Source organism: Haemaphysalis longicornis, unplaced genomic scaffold (assembly GCF_048455015.1).
Source record: "Haemaphysalis longicornis isolate Haplotype H1 unplaced genomic scaffold, Haemaphysalis longicornis Haplotype H1 scaffold_5, whole genome shotgun sequence".
Lineage (NCBI taxonomy): Eukaryota > Metazoa > Arthropoda > Arachnida > Ixodida > Ixodidae > Haemaphysalis > Haemaphysalis longicornis.
In genome coordinates this window covers 183,600,794-183,615,799 of record NW_027526385.1, presented here as the reverse complement: position 1 = coordinate 183,615,799, position 15,006 = coordinate 183,600,794, and the positions used below count along the sequence as shown (strand labels likewise).

The following is a 15,006-nucleotide window of genomic DNA, read 5'->3' as shown; positions in this document are numbered from 1 at the left end:
TCATTTTAAATGCAGAGCATTTCTTAGCCTCGCCTATTCCTGCGTCGGACGGTGTCCACAGCTCCGCGTCCGCAGCAGGTGCGCCTCTCCTTCCCTCCTCTCTCTCAACAGCAGCTGGCGCGCGCATGCGCCGTAGTCAGCCCGTTCGCTCCGTCGCGGTCTCGGCGTAGCAGGTGCGTGATAGCAGCGCGGTGGGGCTTAGAAGGGCGCGCCCCCCCATACTGCTCTCCCTCTACTGCGCGTGCTGCAAATATAGCGGCTAGCGGTCGGTCGTGTTTCAGTCACTGCGTTGCTCCTTCCTTCCTTGGTTGACGCTCGTGCCCACGTTTACTCGTGTCTGCTACTCCAGCATCACGGGAGAAGCGATGGAAGCAACACTGCCTTCAATCAGTGCTGAGGCCCCAATGCTCTGCATTTACTCGTGTTCCCCTCGCGGGAAGGCGCGGGAATTTTTTTATTTAGAATTTTTCTTGTGTAACGCCATAATAAACCACGTGTGTGTAACAACACAAATGATTTTTTTGTCACTTTACGGTCACTGAAAAAAATTTTTGATTATTTTTTTCTCGATATAGATTCGTCCGTAGAATTTAAATCCGCAATAAAAAAAAATCGACCCTGGGGGTACGCATTTGGCAAAAAAAAAATTCTACCCACAAAGGGTTAAATCTGAAAGATCTCATTTCATGGAGGTGCACCTGTTGGTAAGGTTTGGCACCCTCACAAGTACCTGTGTAGATGTTTTCCACATGCCCGGTGTTCAAGGAGCCATGAAGAGAAAACAAAAGTTTGTTTTATTCGAAAGATTAGGTGTTTCATAGTATCCCAAGCGCTTTCCCGGAAGCAAATGATGCTTTATTCACTGAGAAATAAGGCAATTTAAGCCAAAATTTTAAATCTCCCGCTAAAATTGAACATTCCGTGACGTGTGCAATGGCGTCATAGAGCCGGTCCATGAAACAGGTACTTAGTATGTCGACTCCATATAGCACCCACACGCGGGAGTCCACCGAGACGGCGGCCATTTTAAAAATACTAGTAAAACCTAGTGCACCCGCAGCCCTAGTCATGGAATCGCCTGATCCGGAGAACAAAACTATCGCCGAGGAGCTCGGGCTTGCATTTAACAACCTCACACCACTTCAACGCTCAATGCTTCTAAGTGCACGAGCGGCAAGAGTTGTGGGATACGCGGTGGACGGGAAAGCGACCATTCCGCGATAGCCACAACAGACGAACGGCCTGCCGTCGGCACCGCTGCCTCGTCAGCCCCGTCGCGACGGACGAATACAGACTGGTACATATGTGCCGTATTTTTATTACGGTTAATAATAGTTCAATTTCAGTAGCAGTATCGCTTATGCCAGTTGGCCGGTGTCGTGTATGGAAAGCCGTTCGCACGAGCTCTCTGCTTCGACCAGAAAGATACGAGCGTCAATGCGCGGTGTTTACCGCATTTTTCCCCCAAGGTCAGAGCGCCTCGAACCCGAAAATTCGTCTGCGCGACGGCGAGATGTCGAGTTCGGCCAGGCGGTAGTTTCGTACGCATTGGCGCACACGCTTGCGTGTTCGTTCGGAACTTCAACCGTTTACTCCACCGTTCTTTGTCATAAAAAGAATGTGCAGTATGTTTCACGGGCATTTAGCTCGCTATGCAAACTGTAAGCCCTGCCTAACATGCGTTTGCTTTTGCCGGCCTCCGCCAATCGCAGAGCATTCCCAAGTGACATCACAGGTTCTGTTGCGGAAAATGAGCTGGTGGGTCGCATGGTCATTTCCTTTTTTCCTAATTATGTAGCTTATTTGAGCGAAGTTTGCGTTATAAGTGGTGTCGTTATGGTTCTAACGAGGCAATCTTTCGAATGAACCAAACTTGTGTTTTCTCTTCATGGCTCCTTTAAGGTTTATATTGTGCTTGTTTCTGACCAGGAGGCTGCGAAATAATTGCACATGCAAGGGCTATTTCAATCACAGGCAGTGGTTATGTGCACTGGGGTGTGGGGTTGCCAAAAAGGCATCTCCTTGATATGGCAATTGTGTGGCCAACCTTCACGCTTTTATGTAGGCCATCTGATGTTGTTGAAGTCTTTGTTACTTTTGAATTGAAAAGTACAGTGCCACCGTTCAGCTGAAGTCGTAACCCATGTTTCTCTTAATTACGATATTGACTTGAACATACATCACTGCAGTGGGCAAGAAACCTCTTCAAGGAAATAGTCGGTTTGTGAATTCTTCAAAAGTTAGCATTAAACTTGTCTTAAACCTGGTCTTGGGTGGCTGCTGAGTAGCTAACAGCAGACTTTCACTGGTTAACTGTGTAGCATATGATAGATTATGTAAAAAAAAAAAATAAAGCCATTCCACTCAATGTGAAAGCTGTCGGAAGTGCAGAGAAGTGATTCGCCGTAATGGGTGGTGGCGCCGTTATCCGCTCACTGCCACCACCCAATGCAATTCAAATTTCCCGCCTTCACGGCACTTGTGCGCCCCCTGCTTGAAACTGTGCCAGCGGGAGTTCTCTTTTCTTTTTGTGCTTGCTTTTCCTCCCTCACGTGCTGGTGTTGCATTTTTTTTGCGTACTGTCGTAAAAACCTACCCAACGAGCGCTCCTAACTAAATGAACGTGGGGCTGGCAGTTGATTAGGCGTATTTTGCCTCAAATGCACCTGCAGTTTTCTTTGCGCTAAACTTCGAGGAGATGTATGACAAGCGCCAGCATTTCATGAGTTTCGAACGCTTATGACTATGTAAACCGCTTGGCTTTCGAAGCCTCTGGGTTACGCCGCAACGACAGCCGCCACGACGGAAGGCCGTGTGGCTCTACTTGGGTCCAGTGAGCAAACTACGGTGACAAGGAGCAGGCCCGAAGGGCTAAAAATCCTTCTTCTTTCATGCACGCTGCTTGCATCACTATTTGGCTTTTCTTTTTTTCCCTTTAATTTCCACTGTGAGTGTACACATTTGACGTGCCATCCCGTAGAATGCACAGCAGCCGAGCACTTATATTGGGCTGAGTGGGGATCGAGAAATGATCCAGAGGGGATAGCAGCGTGAAACGGTTTCTGCCCTGCCTTGGGTGCCTTGTGGAAAGCCTGGACTAGCCAGTCAACAGTTGCCAGTGTTTGAAGCCTGAAAGTGTCTTCCCCAACCATACTCACTCTGTGGCTGCAAAGCCGACCTTTCTCATTTTCTGTTGAGCTTGACATGAGGAGTGAGCGCTTTATTTGACAAGCACCAAGACTCTGTCACCGCGTTTGAAGTTCTGCAAGTTTGCGTTTGAAAAGCACTGCTGGTCGCAGGGGACAGGTTTGCAGGCTAGAGGGTTTTGTGGTCAAGGTGCACTGTTCGTTTGTGCCTGCAGGTATCCATGGGGTGAGGAGGCCATCGCCAAGGCTAAAGCCGAGGGAAAGCTTATTTTCCTCTCTGGTAAGCCAAACTCTCCTGCTCCTCCCCTGTTCAATCACTCTATCGCCTCGGGTCTTTTTGGCAGTGTGCATTACAAGGGCTCAAGTTGGGGCTGGGCAGATGTTTGAGTTTCGAATCCAATTGATGACGGCGTGAGTCACTTGGGTTGGATCCGTAATGCTTGGAGTTCCTAGTGACTCGAAATTTTGAGTATCGCAGTTGATCCCTTGCCCCGTTTCAGCCTCATCATGAGGCGGGCAGCTCCTGTAAAGGATGCACTGCGCTGCCCCATCGTTCCTGAGAACAGCTCATATATCTGTATTGGGCAAAACTGTTTGGGAATGTTTTTTTTTGTCCGAGGCAGGGGTGAGACAGCTGCGCATATTGCGCAGATTTGATACAAATGTGTTTTCCTGCGCCAGGCTGCTCCAAAAGCTTGAAAATTGGTAAAATTGCGCCAAACTGCTCCAAAACAGTCTGAGAGCCAACGATTTTAACGCCCCCATCAGTTTCAGTGGGGAAAAATGCTTACTGACCACATAATTTTCCATTACCCCCAAGATGATGCTGTTTGTAAAAATTAATTGACTGATCATTCAATAAAAAACTCGCATAAAACGGTACCCGAAATAGTTTTTTCGGAAGACACAATGTCGGGTTGCACATGTTATATTCTGTATGTTTTTAAAGCTTTCCCATCGAAAATCATTGCAAAGTCCTGTATAAAAATACTAATGTTTACTGAGGCGACAAAACTTGTTCAGGTTAAGGACAAAACGGCAATTTTCTGAGCGCCGTATCTCTGGAACGACATTACGTACGTGTACGGGGCGCCGCCATCTTGGTATGGTGAGGATCGGAAAACATGGCCAGAGGGCGAAGCAGTTGCTCGTAGTTCAGGCTAGTTCATTCTAGTTCAGGCAGACCGCTCTCCGCAGATTTCTACCGTGCTTTTGGTTATGGGGGTGGCTAGGTTTAGATTTAGTTTGATCTGTTACGGGAAGTTGCGCCACTCGAAAGGTGGAGTTCATAGAAAGCAACGCGGTGCCCGCGAATTCACCGTGTTTCAGGCGTGGTTCGCGCTTGAAGTGAAATTTCTGACTCATTGCGTTGCTATAAAACGCGGAGTTATTGCTGGCTTTGACAGCGAGCTTGCAAGTGGCGTGAATGGGGCGGTCGACACTTCAAAAGGGGCGGCGCAGGCTACATCGCCGCAAAATGTTCAAGCAATGTCCGATAGTGGGACGGGCTATTATTGCACGCTAGTAATAATGGTTCATCAATCTGAAGTGAAATTTAATGCCAAAAGGGATATGGATAAACATATCAACGTTACTCAAATTACGATCGATCGTAGTGAACGTGCACCTTAGTGTTTGATATGGGAAAGCTGGTGGGGTGCGACGACTGTCACCTCGCTTTGCGCAACTTTTGCCGTGGCTCTACATTTGTGCTTAATTAAAGCCGAGTCTGGGATTACAAAAATAATAATTTAGGCATTCCTATGATAATAAAAATGCTTTACGATTGCTTAGTTTTTCAACTTGATATTTTCAACGGAACTCCATGTTATCTATATATACATAGGGCCTAAGAATTTAAAAATGGTTTGTAAAAGGAAGTGCATTTGGTACCTCGTGATATTCTGGTAGAAAAACTTTATTAAGAGGCTGTTTCATTGTTATATACATTCAAAAACGATTAAAAGTGCTCTTTCCCCCCGAGTTGCCAAAAATTTGATTTTTTGGGCACCTAAGGTGACATAAAAAATATCGTTAACTGCTCCAAACCAAGGTTCTTCTGCTCCAAAATCGAGATTTTGCTGCTCCAAAAACTGCTCCCAAACTTGATTCAGCTGTCTCACCCCTGGTCCGAGGCGTTGCGTGAAGTTTTTACAACTTGAAAGGGACCCTAGAGGCTGCTTCATTCAGAATATAAGCAGCTGTAGTAGAAAGACAAATGTGTCAGGTTTGATGTGGGCTACCTTTGGTGACCGAAGCTGGACAACTGCAAGAAATGAAAGTAGTGCGGGGATCTCCGTTATCTTTTGAATGAAGCAAAGTCGTCTGCTGCGTCTGTGTTCCTTTTCGGTAACAAGATGAGTTTTTTTTTTTTTCCTCCTTTGCAGTCGTATTGATGTATTTGCTTTGCCATTGGACTTTTGTAAAAATCAAATTTTTTACGGTAGGCTCACATGGGCAGAGAGATTTCAGTTTTGTGGCAATTGACGTGAAACTTCTAGAAAACCTCTTCAGGGCTTTGTATGTTCAAAAGAGCCACAAACGCTGCTGCCTACGTGCCTGAGCCCGCCCCCTCAGCCTGGGCTCCCTGGTTGCAGTGGGCTACTCGACGTGCCACTGGTGCCACGTCATGGAGAAGGAGACCTTTGAGAACAAGGAGATTGCCAAGATCATGAACGAGCACTTTGTCAACATCAAAGTGGACCGCGAGGAGAGGCCCGACATCGACCGCGTCTACATGCACTTCATCCAGGTGGGACCAGGGTCACCGCTTATTGGCTGGCTGGCTGCCTCTGCTCGTCTTCTAGCTGGGCTCATTTTGGGGCAGCTTGTCTCAGCTTCGCAAGTTGTCAACCGAGAGCTCTCCTTTCTTCTCTCTGGGGCTTGTACAAGCTCCGTTCTTGCCACACTGCGAAGCATCATCGAGTCTAGTAGCTTACTGTCGGGGGAATCGTTTGTAATTCAGTTAAGATGCGGAATTGGGAGTGCGCGATTAAAGGGCAGTCAGAATATGCTTCAGAAGTGGGAAACCTCGCTGGACTGTGTAAATAATGGGACTGTGCACAGCCTAGGCGGGAGGTTTTCCCTTTCGCACACAGTGATGGTGCTTGGAGTGGCCGTCCCTGCGATGGGGGTCTCGTCGGGTGGGTGGCCCACTGAGTGCCCCCTTTGTGTTTGTGCAGGCCACCTCTGGGGGCGGCGGGTGGCCCATGAGCGTGTGGCTGACCCCCGACCTGCGGCCCGTCGTGGGGGGCACCTACTTCCCGCCTGACGACCGCTACTTTGGCCGCCCGGGCTTCACCTCCCTCATCCTGAGCCTCGTTGACCAGGTGAGTGTCCCCGATCCCCGATGAACTCTTTCATGGCCACGGAAAAGTCACGAAAGAGTTAATCGACTGATCAGCCTTCAGTTGCCGTACTTTTGCGATTGTAAAGAGCCCCTTCCCTTAACTTAGCTTACTCCTACAGGACTTGGTACATCTCTGATGCATGTTTCTAGGTTGAGGGGCACAAGGCACATTCACTAGGCCAACCTTTAGCTGGGCCATGGTGGAGGAAATGTGTGCTGGACTTGTGTTCCCTATGCCCCGGGCCAGAGCCCCACACCTAAGTTCACGCAATTTTCTTTTGTTCTCCTTGTGCTGTCAGCCATTTTTGCAACCATTTTAAGGCCACGCCAGCAACACACATTGTATTTTTGTGTAACGAGGCATTTCATGCTTCTGCATTGAAAGGAAAGCTTTTCTTTCCCAGCCTGTTGCAATGCTGTTTGCATTGATTCTAGGGTCCCTTAGTAATGTCTCCGCGTCTAGGTGCCCCTGCAGTGTCCAGAACAGACCGCCTGATGTTGATTTGTGCCCTCCATGCCTCTCAGGGGTTTCTGCCACACTGCTTGGTGCATGTGCGACAGAAAGGCAGGCCCCAACCACCTGTGTGCTTGCTAAGGTAAGGCAGTGCCTGCGGGACTGTATGGTTGCGTGCTAAGGGAGCGGTGTCCCTCGTTTGGTGTGAGGCCACGGTGGTTGGTCCTGCTCTGCACTAGTGGGAAGAGAGTATGATGAGGGACCGGATTGTGGCAGCAGACTCTTCTTGAGACTGCGTCGTCCTGTTCCTCAGTAGCCTTTGATCTCTCTCACCTGTCACTTTGGTCCGGAAGTGCTCCATCCAGAACGAGGTCTGTATTGTACTTAACCATGCAACTTCTACTGCGAGAGCAGTTCTCCACTGCCCACAAAGGTTCTCAGGATTAGCGAATAAATGGGACCACCTGTTGGAAGGCAGGTCACGCTTTCGTTTCTCTTTGGTGGTGTATGAGGGATGGAATACGGCAGAGTACCAGTTGCTGTAGGCCGGGGGGGGGGGGGGGGGGGGGCAGCAGCAGCAGCTAACAGGGGCAAGCGTGGCAGGGAAAGTTGACTATCCTGCCACGTGTCGGCAGAACGTTGAAGTAGGGCTCAAGCGCTTGTTGTGGCTGCTGCCATGAATCATAAATTGAAAACTGCGAAAAGATAAGTGAACATCAACTAATTTGATGTTTCCTGCTGTGAAAGGCAAGCTTTATTTTGTTAGGTCGTGCTACTCAGTAAATTTTTAGCGGATTTTTTTTTGTCCCTAGCTAGGGGCCACACCAATACACTTGCCCCTCAACTTCAACAGTGAAGAGGGGCGCTTGCGAGGACTCTTGAGATGACAGGGCTGCCTTTCCCGCAGTCTCAGATGAAGGGTTGTAACCCTGCCCTTTTCCTGGCTGGCTGCGCAGTGGAAGAAGGAGCGAGCCAGGCTGGAGGTGCAGGGCACCATGATCGTGGACATGCTGCGGGATGCCGCCGACCGGCACACGTTCGGCAGCGTGCCCTCCGGCGGGGACCCGGCTGCGCGGCCCTCGGCCGTCCACGTGGCCTCGGTGTGCTTCCGCATGCTGGAGCGCTCCTACGACGGCGTGATGGGGGGCTTCGGCCGGGCCCCCAAGTTCCCCCAGTGCGTCAACTTCAACTTCCTGCTGCGGCACCGCGCGCTGCTGCGGCACCTGCAGTCCGGGGGGGGAGAGGGCGGCGCGGGGGAGAGGGGCGCCCCGGCCAGGGACGAGGGCTTCGCCTACGCGGCCGACAAGGCCCTCGACATGGCCGTGCACACCCTCATGATGATGGCCTGCGGGGGAATGCACGACCACATCGCCAAGGTGCGTTCGAAGTGCGTGGCCGCCGCCGCCGAGCGTGTTGCAAATTGTGTTTGAACCCCCAGCGTGGTTCGGATGAGCGTCTGGTGAAAGCGTACGGGGAGGAGACTCTATACCCCCCCTCCTTTGCGAGACGCTCCTCCCCCGTTTTCTTTCCCTCTTCGGTGTCTCATTCGCTCACTCGGTTACTTGGACAACCAAGCAACGGTACCAGGCAGCAAGGTGCGGTGCACTAAAAATGTGATCCTGCTGGTTCCTTCCTGCACCAGCCTGAAACGCAAGTTCACAGTAGCACAGCTCATTAACGGTGGAGGCGTACACACTTACGCATCTGTCGACTGGGTGCCCCCGTATAGGCTACAACGTTAATCGAAGTGCGCCCAGCATTATGCACTCGTTAAAGGAGCCATGAAGAGAAAATACAACTTCGTTCAATTTGAAAGAACTAGGATTCAGTATCTCACTCAGCTCCATTACAGCCACAAAAGATGGTTTTTTTTAAGGAAAAAAAAAAGCAAGAAGTATTTAAAAACTTTCAAATTTTGCACCACAGTGACGTGTTATGAGCAAGAAGACGTCATACGGGCCAACAATAAAACATAATTTTCGGTGCGTTAACTGCACATTGGCATTCAAGTGATGCGGTCAAATGGAACTAGAGGACCCATTACACATGTCCAGTCATGTGTCGTCGCGACAGGTCAGTTAGGCGGCCGCCAATTGCACGCACAAGGTTCCGTGACGTCATAGAAAAGTTGCGGGAAATTTGCTAGGGGGTCGCGACTGCTTCCCACGTTTTCTTTGATATCTCCGTTATTTGTTCGAAGATTGCGGTGATATTGGTATCATTGTTATCGGGACTAAGCGGTCTTTCTGATAAACCCAACTTGTATTTTGTCTTCATGGCTCCTTTAAGGCCAGGTGGTGTTAGGCTAACCCGTGGCCATGGTTTAGCCTGTGGCCATGGGAAACTTTGCTTCCTAGGGTGGCCAGCTAACGTCACAAGCACTTGGCGCAGGTTAAGCTAGTGGCATCTGTCGTGGGAGAAGAAACTACACAGCCACTGCGATCGGCATTCCGCTACGCAGCCATGGAGTGGAATGTGACCTCTTATCATCTCGTCCATTAGGTGCCGCTCCCTCTCCTTCGTCATAGCAGCTGCGAAGCTTCGTAGTCCGCGTTGGTTCCCACTGTGACGTTATCTGGTCGCTCGTCCACACCCATCGCAAGGGGTGTTTCCCCTCCCTGTATATCCCCCTGCCACTTGAGGTTGTTGGTGTGAGCTCCCCTCCCCCCTCTGTGTGCCACTGCAGGGCTTCCACCGGTACTCGACGGACGCCAGCTGGCACCTGCCGCACTTTGAGAAGATGCTGTACGACCAGGCGCAGCTGGCGCGGGCCTATGCCGAGGCGTACCAGTGCACGGGCGACCGGCAACTGGCCGACGTGGCCCGCGGGGTGCTGCGCTACGTCGACCGCGACCTCAGCCACCCGGTCTCTTCTTTCCCTTTTCCTCCCTCTCTCTCTCTCTCTGTCTCGTCTCCGGGTGGGGCTCGCTGCTTGTGCAGCGGCCGCATGCACACGGGGCAGTGGGGAGACCATGCTCTTAAAATGAGCGACGCGCTGTGCTCTCATTGACGGGGGAGGGGGAGAGGGCAAGTTCAGGTACATCTCTGTGAGATGCAAGACGGGGACCAGTCTTGGGTTTTTGAAGGAGTTGAAGAGTGCTGGACCGTTGGGGTGGGAGTGAGGTCCCGAGTGAGCCTTTGAGTCAAGTTCCCTGGGCTTCCGAGAGTTCCTTAAGCGGCCCATTGTGGCTGGCATACGCGTCGAGCAGAAAGTGCGCATTCTGGCCCTGTCACTGGGCACCAGATACAACTTTTTATGCGTGTGCACTCTTGCATGAGAAATGAGTGAGCTCTAAGGGCTGGAAGCGTTGCCTCATTCACAGCTACCCTAGTGAGGGTGGGCAGAACAGGAGGCAGGCAGGTCCCTGGGAGAAAGCATCTGCTGCCGATGTCACTTGAAGGCTGCACAGAAGTCCCGCGTGTTGCCGCTATTGCTGTTGTTTCCATGTGGGCAGAATTCATTGCGATCTTGTTGCCTTCTCCCGGTCTGTTGGGGAGTACTATTTATAACAAATTCGTAGGTTCATGAGATGTCCCATTTCAGCCAGGAGCAGTGCTGTTGTTGTATAGGTCTCACCCCGGGTGGACAGTGCAGTGTCGTCCCGTTTGTATCCGTGGAAGGAATCGAAGCCGTGTTCACTGGCCACAGGCACACTTGTACCGAGTGAGCACACATATGAATGCCTCTGCCTCTGAAAACACCACGGAGAGTGTCTTTTATCCGCGTTGCGTGGCCTATCTGTGGATCTTTCTGCACGCCCCAGGGGGTGTTTATTGTTGAGCGCAGTCGGTGGTTTTACTTCTCCACTGATATTCTTCGCTCCCCGCCGAGCCATCTGCCTTTTAAAACAGACCGTAATTGCCCCCACCCAGGCTAGCTTTGGCTAACCCAGGGATGGTGTGAGCCAGGGCCCGGTGGCTGTGTGGATTTGCTTGGCTATGACTGGTCCGTAGCGGGGGGGCCGTCACAGGTCGCAGGCAGGCAGGCAGGCCCCGGTGTGGACGAGGCGGCCCTCGAAGGAGGAGGGCGGGGCGTGACGCCCTCCCTGCCGCCCTCCCTGTGCAGAGCGGGGGCTTCTACAGTGCGGAGGACGCGGACTCGTACCCGGAGGAGGGGGCCCCCTCGAAGAGGGAGGGCGCCTTCTGCGTCTGGGAAGAGGCCGAGGTGCGTCGCCTGCTCACCGAGCCCCTGCCCAGCAGCCCCGGGAAGACGGTGGCCGACGTCGTGTGCCGCTACTACAACATCAGGGCCGGTGGCAACCTGGACGGCCTGCAGGTGGGTGCGCCCAGGAAGGGAGAGGGGCAGTGGTCTGGCAAGTTGGTGAGGGGACAACCTCAGGCATGTCCCCTCCACACTGTCTGCGTCTTTGTTGCACCAGGGGACAGGCCTCAGTTATACCCTGTCAAACGGGCCTATTTAAGGGCACTTCCACAGAGTGCACTCGGCTAAGATGTCATTCAGGCGCAGCTAACCGGGAAACCGGAGTGGCACTTACCACCGAACGCACTTTCTCCCGAAACACAATTTACCGGGACCGGCTCGCCGAGTGAGTTGTCTCGGCCGCAGGGGTCAGAAATTGGGAACCGTAAGATAAAAGAACGAGCGTTTAGATGTCCAAAAATTCTGTTAAAATTCAATTGTGGATGTATTGTTGATTTATTTTTACGACAAGGGAAGTAGCGACGATAGAGGAGAAAAAAATCCCTCGCCCAGTGACGTGTTAGCGCCATCTGGTGGGGTGTTGCTTCTCTCGGTACAATTATAATATTTTGCAGGTACATTATTTGGGACCTGTGGACTGCAAATAAAATTAATACGGAAAATATATATATATTTTTTTTAGCAAATTTTCGGTCCTCAAGACCACTGTCCCCCCTTTTAACGGAACTCCCAATTAAATGAAGCGCACAATAACAGCATTTTCATTAGTCCGGAACAAGTCTCCCTTCATGATTGCATTCAGAAACCTGACTTTCATCATCAAGTTGAGCATCTGACAGGTTGCCCTGGTAGTTGAGACTTATCGCTAAAATCGAGGCCTGAAGTGTTGACTTCACAATGTGCGCACAGAACACGGTGCCTAACAAAGGAAGTTGAGCACCTCTGAAGAGGGAGCTGCGTATGCCGGCGCAAGCATCAAGTGGCCTGCCTCTTTATCTGCACTGCCTCAGTTGCTATGGCGCTGACATTGTGCAGAGCGCAGTGCTGTTTTGGCACCTGAAAATCCTGAATTTCATTGAGAAATGACAGTCACCTCGGTGCTTTTTTTCTTCGAAGTAACTTCCAGTTGACCGATATAATTGGCTGTGGCTTCAAATCATTAACCGATTCCTTCCATTGGATTGCAAGAAAAATTGCCGGCACCAGCACTTCACTTGTAATTATCTGAAAATTCCAGTTAAGAGACTTTGTTGACTGTAGGTGCTATGTTGGGAGCGCTTGCAAATGAAACTGTGGTCAAACGTTAATGAAGCGTCCGGTTTCCAGCAGAAAAACCAGACAGTGGCTGGTGATGAGGGCTTGGCTCGTCAACTAAAACCATTTTGTGGTGAGCCGTCATTTTTAGGGAGGGGAACACGGAATAAATAAAGAGGAAAACACTGGGAGTGATCAAAAGTATGGGCGTCATTGCTACCAGGTGAAACGATGCCCTCCCAATGCTTGCCACAGGATCGAATGGGAGTCAGCCTGAACTTAGACGAACACCAGAAAGGCGGGAAATACCTGGCACACCACTGTGTCGTGTATTTCCAGCCTTTCTGTTGTTCGTCTAAGTCCGTGCTGATTTCCCGTCTGACGGTGGCCCGGCTCGCACCGACCGGAGCCCCTGTGCCCTCCTCCCAGGACCCGCATGAGGAGCTGAAGCACAAAAATGTGCTGATTGTGCGCGAGACCAAGGAGTCGGTGGCCTCCATCTTTGGCCTCGAGGAAGGGGTGCTCGATGCACTGCTGGAGCGGGCCGCAGAGACCATGCTGGAGGCACGTCGCCGCCGTCCCCGTCCGCACCTTGACGACAAGTTTGTCACCGCCTGGAACGGCAAGTTGGCTCTCTCTCTCTCTCTGTCCCCGGCATGCCTTGTTTGTGGTTTTCCGTTTGTTGAGGGGGGGCTTGCGATGATTCAGGTATGTGATATCGCCGTTTGTCGGGGAGAGAAGTCCAGGTTAGTGACCGACTGCTGACCTCACCTATATAATAATACACGTGGTGATCACTCAATTGACTGGGCGTTGAGTTTTTAAAAGGAGTACTGACGGGAAATTATCATGTTGGTTTTTTTTTTTTTTTTTCACTTCTACAAGCCCACTAATCATAGAATGGCGCACTAGACAGTCATTAGCAGCGTAAATAATTATTTACAGCCTCGTTTACTCAAGTAAGTTTCGATTTCAACAAAAACGAACACCGAGGCAGCCACCGCAACAGGAGGGCGCTTCTGACGTCACCGTTTCTGTCGCACCACTCCCGGTGCGGACGCTCGCGTGCACCCAGGCCGGCCGTGGTTTCCACCATGTCCATGCGCCGGGCAGCGTGATGTCAGTCCCAATACCATGACATGTAGCATGTTGGCCATGTCACTGGAGCCCTCACGTTGGCAGTTTGGGACCACAAGGAGGAGCAGATCGTGTCATGCTGATGCTGATTGCAAAGGGGTATTCATTCTGATCTCTTGTGCTCGCAAAGATTAAAATTGATTTAAAAATGTTATACTGAACGGTTACCGTTGAAACTTGCCGGGACATATCCCCATGTACGAAGGAGGCCTTTTACGTAGTTATCCCAGCTTTGAAATTCCGTGTCAGTGCTCCTTTAAGTGAGGGTTTAGAACTGGTTTGACATTTTGAAGCTAGTCGAGCTTTATGGAGGGCAACTCCAAAGTCTTCCTTTTCCCGATCCTCGCCTTAGTATGAGCCCGTAGCACCACAGAGTTCTTTAGTAGTCTGCTTTAACTAGAAGCTAATGGTGCCTAGTGAGAGCACGCCTCCTCTTTTTCTAACAGCCTCAAGTCTCCCCAGACGCGCTGTGCGTGCGTTGTTTGGGGCAGCAGTGCAGCTAGGCAGTGGCTGGGTGCAGGATGTCATCCGAGTGCTTTCTGATTGCTCGGTAGTAAGCGCCATCTGGAGTGGCAGTGATGGCAGGTGGTGCTGCTGCCAGAGCGACTGGTTACCACGCACAGTGCGTGGACAGGATGAATCTCTGCAGTGCAGGGTGTAAAAGTGCAGAGCAAGCTTCTGAGAGGTGTGAGGACATTATTTATTTCCATCGAATTGTTGCGGGATAATTTGAAGTGCCTCGAACATCAGATTAGCTTGCGGTAGTTCAGCAACACACATCCATGGATAAAAACTGCTGATGGCGTGAATGGAAGGCTGAAAACAAATCTGCCCATGCCCTCCGTACAAGTCGTTAACCGGTGAAGCTGTAACGTGCAGCCGGTGTTTTTAAATGCAGAGCATTTCTTTAACTCACGATGTCACCCAGCGTTGGCGTGCCTCGGCGTCCGCAACAGCCGTTCCAGGTGCGCCCTCACCCCCACTCCTCCTCTCCCACATCACGCTACCCTCCTCGCTCTCAACAACAGGTCCGCACCCCTCCCCCTACAGTATATAAAAAAATAATACTTACCGGCGCCTAGTTTCGATCCCACGACCCTGCGGGCGGAACGCAAGGTGCATGGTGCTCTACCCACTGCGCCACAAAGCCGACACAGAATGGAAGGCTACGAATGCACTTTATATCCTTGAGTCATTTAAACTACGTCAAGAAGCTGCTGATACAACGCATTCACTACCTGTGGGCGGAACGCGAGGTACATGCTGCTCTTCCCACTGCGCCACAAAACCGACACAGAATGAAAGGGTAGCAACACACCTTATATCCTTGACTCATTCAAACTACGTCAAGAAGCTGCTGATACAGCGCATTCACTACCACCAACTCCCCAAACCCTAAACGTTAACGCAATACACCCACCCCCTATGCGACGCATTTACTCGAGTCCCCCTCGCGGGGAGATGGGCGGGGAGACGGGCCCTTTTTTTCACTACCCCCGATGCG

At 51.1% G+C, this 15,006-nt stretch overlaps 1 protein-coding gene across 3 annotated transcripts in view; it reads left to right on the top strand.

The window, feature by feature from the left end:
- Positions 1 to 15,006, top strand: part of LOC144138864 (spermatogenesis-associated protein 20) — a 501,846-nt gene that overhangs the window by 4,465 nt on the left and 482,375 nt on the right. For all 3 annotated transcript variants that reach the window (XM_077671363.1, XM_077671362.1, XM_077671364.1), the window contains exons 3-9: positions 3,362 to 3,426; positions 5,744 to 5,898; positions 6,329 to 6,475; positions 7,906 to 8,325; positions 9,636 to 9,815; positions 11,016 to 11,225; positions 12,795 to 12,987. In XM_077671363.1, the coding sequence (XP_077527489.1) occupies positions 3,362 to 3,426; positions 5,744 to 5,898; positions 6,329 to 6,475; positions 7,906 to 8,325; positions 9,636 to 9,815; positions 11,016 to 11,225; positions 12,795 to 12,987 (1,370 nt within the window). The remainder of the gene's footprint in view (positions 1 to 3,361; positions 3,427 to 5,743; positions 5,899 to 6,328; positions 6,476 to 7,905; positions 8,326 to 9,635; positions 9,816 to 11,015; positions 11,226 to 12,794; positions 12,988 to 15,006) is intronic.